Source organism: Cornus florida, unplaced genomic scaffold (genome assembly GCF_030987335.1).
Source record: "Cornus florida cultivar Cherokee Brave unplaced genomic scaffold, ASM3098733v1 CherokeeBrave_3.0.0_Hap2_Chr01, whole genome shotgun sequence".
Lineage (NCBI taxonomy): Eukaryota > Viridiplantae > Streptophyta > Magnoliopsida > Cornales > Cornaceae > Cornus > Cornus florida.
Window position 1 is genome coordinate 120,771,350 of NW_026775571.1, and position 4,902 is coordinate 120,776,251.

A 4,902-nucleotide genomic window follows, 5' to 3' on the forward strand; every position below is an offset into this window, starting at 1 on the left:
TTGAAAGATAACAACACTTAAGGGCAATAATTTTCAAGAAATTATGTACTTAATTGCTCGCAAGAGGGATATTTTCTGTAGGGTATTATTGTCATCTCCTAGACTTATCAGTCAACATCTGTCAATTCAATCAGATCATGCCTTTGGACTGGACAGGGAAACCGACTAGACCCAAGTCAAAATTGTAAAGAGGCACACTCATCTCAAAAAGAAAAGAAAATGAAAGCATCCGAATAGGGGTATTATCGTAACATCAACCCCTCGAAAATCTTATAAAACCCTCTGTGTGGACAGAGTGGCATAAGTAAACTGACTGGGGTGCTTCTTCTCACAGAGATCTCTGAAAACTCTGCAATGGCGTCGAAGAGCGAGTCTAACAACCACCACCGCACGGACTTCGAGAAGATGAACGGAGAATCTTTGCCGTCAGAAGACAGGTGTCCTGTGGAGGAGGTGGCGCTGGTTGTCCCGGAAACTGACGACACATCACTACCGGTTCTGACATTCCGAGCTTGGTTCCTGGGTTTAACCTCGTGTACGGTCCTCATAGCCCTAAACACCTTCTTCATCTACCGTACACAGCCCTTGACCATCTCTGCAATTCTCATGCAAATAGCCGTGCTGCCCATCGGAAAGTTCATGGCAAAGACGCTTCCGACGAAGAAGTACACGGTGTTGGGTCAAAGTTTCAGCTTGAATCCTGGGCCGTTCAATATGAAGGAGCATGTGATCATCACTGTCTTTGCTAATTGTGGGGTTTCTATCGGTGGGGGTGATGCGTACTCGATTGGAGCCATTACTGTCATGAAGGGTTATTATAAACAGAGTTTGAACTTCTTGTGTGCTCTCCTTATTGTCTTGACAACTCAGGTAATTAAATACTAAATCTTCCTTCAAAATCTATTTTCTTTGCGGCCTCAGTATATTATTAACAATTTAAAAGTAACATGTTCAATTTGTATTTTTATTTTTATTTTTTTTAAGAAAAAAATTATTATTCTTTGACAGATTAAAAACAAGAAATGGGAATTAATTGCTAATAGAATAGGGCTTTTTTTTTTTAATTTTTTTTTTACATTAACGGTTTTTTTTTCCCCTCCTGATATCAGCTAGTGGGGTATGGATGGGCTGGGATGTTGAGGAAGTACCTGGTTGATCCTGTTGAAATGTGGTGGCCTTCAAACCTTGCTCAGGTTTCTCTGTTTAGGTCTGCCTTTCTCCTTTCTGTTTATTTTATTTTATTTTATTTGTTTGCCTAACGTGTCTTCACTATTTAGTACTCTCATTGTTTATTCTTTAGTATTTATGTATTCTGCTGGTGCTTCAAAATTATGTTTATAATGATTTTTATCAATGAAAATGATTTAAATAAAAAATTTCACACCTCTCTTTGTTTCGAAATGAAATATTCTTTTTAAAAAATATTTTTTTTTTCAAGAAATATTGTTCTATTTTTACTTTGTCGGTGATTGGAAAGGTTTGCGTCTAGGTTGAGGTCTAATTCATCCGGCGAGACATATAAAATAATTTGTCGAAAATTGATGGATAAATTATTTTTGTTAAATGTGTTGTTTTATAATTTTCATATATTCTTGTAATTCCGTGTGGTTTTCCAAAAACTCAAGGTGTAAAATACATATATTCCACGTCATCTCTGATTGTTTTACTTCTGAAATCAAAAAACATAATTTAAAGAGTGCGTTGATTTTAATCTTTTTATAGGGAGAAAGTAGGTGAATCACAAACCTTGTCATGCTAGAGTTCACTAGATGAGAATTTGTTTGACGATCTTTCTTGCATGTAATATTCTCTTTCAAGACAGCGATACACAAGAGCAAGACACTGACCTTAAAAAATGAAGATAAAATAGTAGAGAATAAAAATACATACTTGATTTGGTAAATGGTTCAAAATGAGGATTTTTATGCTATTATATTCTGGATTGCTACTTACCAATATGCTTAATTTTATCAGTTGAATTTTGAGAATGGCAGTAACTAATATACTTACTAATATGCTTAATTTCATTAGTTGAATTTTGACCATGGCAATAACTTTGTTGCTGCAGAGCACTTCACGAAAAGGATCCAAAATCGAAAGGCATGAGCAGGATGCAATTTTTCCTTATCTTCATGACAGCAAGCTTCCTCTATTACACACTTCCAGGCTATTTGTTCCCAATTTTGACATTCTTCTCGTGGGTGTGTTGGGTTTGGCCTCACAGTATCACAGCTCAACAAATTGGGTCTGGTTACCATGGACTTGGTGTGGGTGCCTTCACCATCGATTGGGCTGGGATTTCGGCTTATCATGGCAGCCCATTAGTAACACCCTGGTTTTCCATTCTTAACGTCGGGGTTGGGTTTATCATGTTTGTATACATAATTGTCCCTGTGTGTTACTGGAAATTCAACACTTTTGATGCCCGCAAATTCCCAATATTTTCTAACCAGCTCTTCACTTCCACCGGCCACAAATATGATACCACTAAGATTTTGACTCCACTGTATGATCTTAATGTTGCTGCCTATGATAGTTACGGCAAACTTTATCTCAGCCCGCTGTTTGCTCTTTCAATTGGATCAGGATTTGCAAGATTTACAGCAACCCTCACTCACGTGGCACTTTTTCATGGCGGGTATGCTGCTTAATTGTGAACTTTGAGGTTATGAATGCTAGACACTGATGTTTGGTTAAAATAATTTACCTTTTATCAGTTTATGCATATGAGCTTCTTGCTTAGTCCATATTTTTAATTAATTTATTGATTAATAGTGCAATATGATACTTCTGAGCATAAATGTTTCCTGATCTACCTAAATTGACGATATTGTGATTGTATTTATTTTTTTTATGTCCAGTGATATCTGGAAGCAAAGTAAGTCTGCAGTGAAGAATGTGAAATTGGACATACATGCAAAACTGATGAAAAGTTACAAACAAGTGCCGCAATGGTGGTATCTTGTCCTACTAATAGGGAGCATTGTCCTATCCATCCTCGTGTCGTTTGTGTGGAAAGAAGATGTGCAGCTGCCGTGGTGGGGGATGATCCTTGCCTTTGCGTTGGCTTGGATTGTTACCCTCCCAATTGGAGTCATTCAAGCAACAACTAACCAGGTAATCAATTTTTTAGTTTCTAAACCCCAAATTTTTTCATCCAAAAAGAAGAAGTTTCTTAAATTTCTTGGCACTTCATTGATATAAAGGAAATGACCAAAGTTGAAGCAATTTGCAGAATGTATCCTAACATTTTGATGGTTTTGCTACTACCACACAGCAACCTGGAATTGACATCGTCGCGCAGTTCATAATTGGGTTTGTCCTTCCAGGAAAACCCATTGCAAACTTGCTTTTCAAGATTTATGGAAGAATCAGTTGTATTCATGCTCTCTCTTTCCTGTCTGATCTTAAGCTTGGGCATTACATGAAAATTCCACCACGGTGCATGTACACAGCTCAGGTCTCTTACTGTTATCAAACTTGTTCTTTCATCTCCTTTTTTTTTCTTTTTTTCTTGGAGCACTAGAGAAATTCCATCATGACATTTCAATCTGACCTTATTTTGGCTTTAATTTCTTGTATTTGCAGCTGGTGGGAACACTAGTTTCTGGTACAGCCAACCTTGCAGTTTCATGGTGGATGTTAGAGAACATTGAGAACTTATGTGACATCGAAGCCCTCCACCCAGAGAGCCCATGGACATGCCCTAAATTCCGAGTCACCTTTGATGCTTCTGTTATATGGGGGCTAATTGGACCAGAGAGGCTCTTTGGACCTGGAGGGTTGTACAGGAATTTGGTATGGTTATTCCTTGTGGGAGCTGTCTTGCCGGTACCTATTTGGATACTCAGCAAAATATTCCCAGAAAAGAAATGGATTCCCTTGATCAATATACCAGTTATAACTTATGGTTTTGCTGGAATGCCACCGGCAACTCCCACCAATATAGCTAGCTGGCTTATCACGGGGACCATCTTCAACTACTTTGTGTTCAGATACCGGAAAGGATGGTGGCAGAAATATAACTATGTTCTGTCCGCGGCATTGGATGCTGGCACTGCTTTCATGGGTGTTCTGCTCTTCTTTGCATTGCAGAATGAGGGCCATAACATAAAGTGGTGGGGTTCGGAGCCTGATCACTGTCCCCTGGCAACATGCCCTACAGCACCAGGCATTGTGGTTAAAGGTTGCCCAGTTTTTAAGTAGCCACCACCCATTCTTGGAATCTTCAGGTATCTGAAGATTCCAAGACAATTTAGAAATTTTAATAGAGGATGCCAAAGTTTGTTAGGACTTCGTTATAGAAAAGTCGCTATAAATTTGAATAACAAATTGCGCGCTTAGTACTATTACTACTGTATAGGGTAAATGCTTCTGAACTTTTTGCTAGTGCAGGAGGAGAGGAGGGTAGAATTTTGTTCTTCTTAAGCAATATATGATTGTGATTAGTAGATGCAGTCAGCTATTATGGTTTTGCTCCCAAGAAAACAAAGGAGACGTGCTGCATGTGTGACTTTTAAGTATAGAAGAGAAAAAGATGAATTTTCTTTAAGAAAATATTTAATTTCTAAGGATCTTAAAACCAATTTAAAAAGAAGAATGTAACATTAATTCTCTTGCAAAACTTGAATTCTTCTGGATAATTTAGCCAAAGCGAGAAGGACATTGCCAAATGGACTGAGGACTTGCACAAAAATCCTTGGCTGGATAACATGCACACTAGGATCCAGAGTTGAGTCCCGTTGTATGCATCTTACGTTGAAGTCGTTCAGAAGGTACTAAACCATCAACAACAATGAATTTCATAATCGACGTGTATTCTCTCATTCAGCAGAAATAAGACTTTGCCTTCAGAAGCCACCTCTAATCAGTTTAACCACATTCGGTCCTCCAGGCTTACAG

General features: G+C 38.2%; 1 protein-coding gene across 1 annotated transcript; it reads left to right on the forward strand.

Annotated features, from left to right (window-relative positions):
* Nucleotides 1-317: 317 nt before the first annotated feature.
* On the forward strand, nucleotides 318-4,557 carry LOC132268097 (oligopeptide transporter 3-like). The gene is made up of 6 exons (XM_059768843.1): nucleotides 318-870; nucleotides 1,110-1,207; nucleotides 2,069-2,638; nucleotides 2,862-3,117; nucleotides 3,278-3,460; nucleotides 3,589-4,557. Exons 1-6 carry the CDS (start codon nucleotides 355-357, stop codon nucleotides 4,204-4,206), a joined length of 2,241 nt encoding a protein of 746 aa, XP_059624826.1. The 5' UTR covers nucleotides 318-354; the 3' UTR covers nucleotides 4,207-4,557.
* Nucleotides 4,558-4,902: the final 345 nt, after the last annotated feature.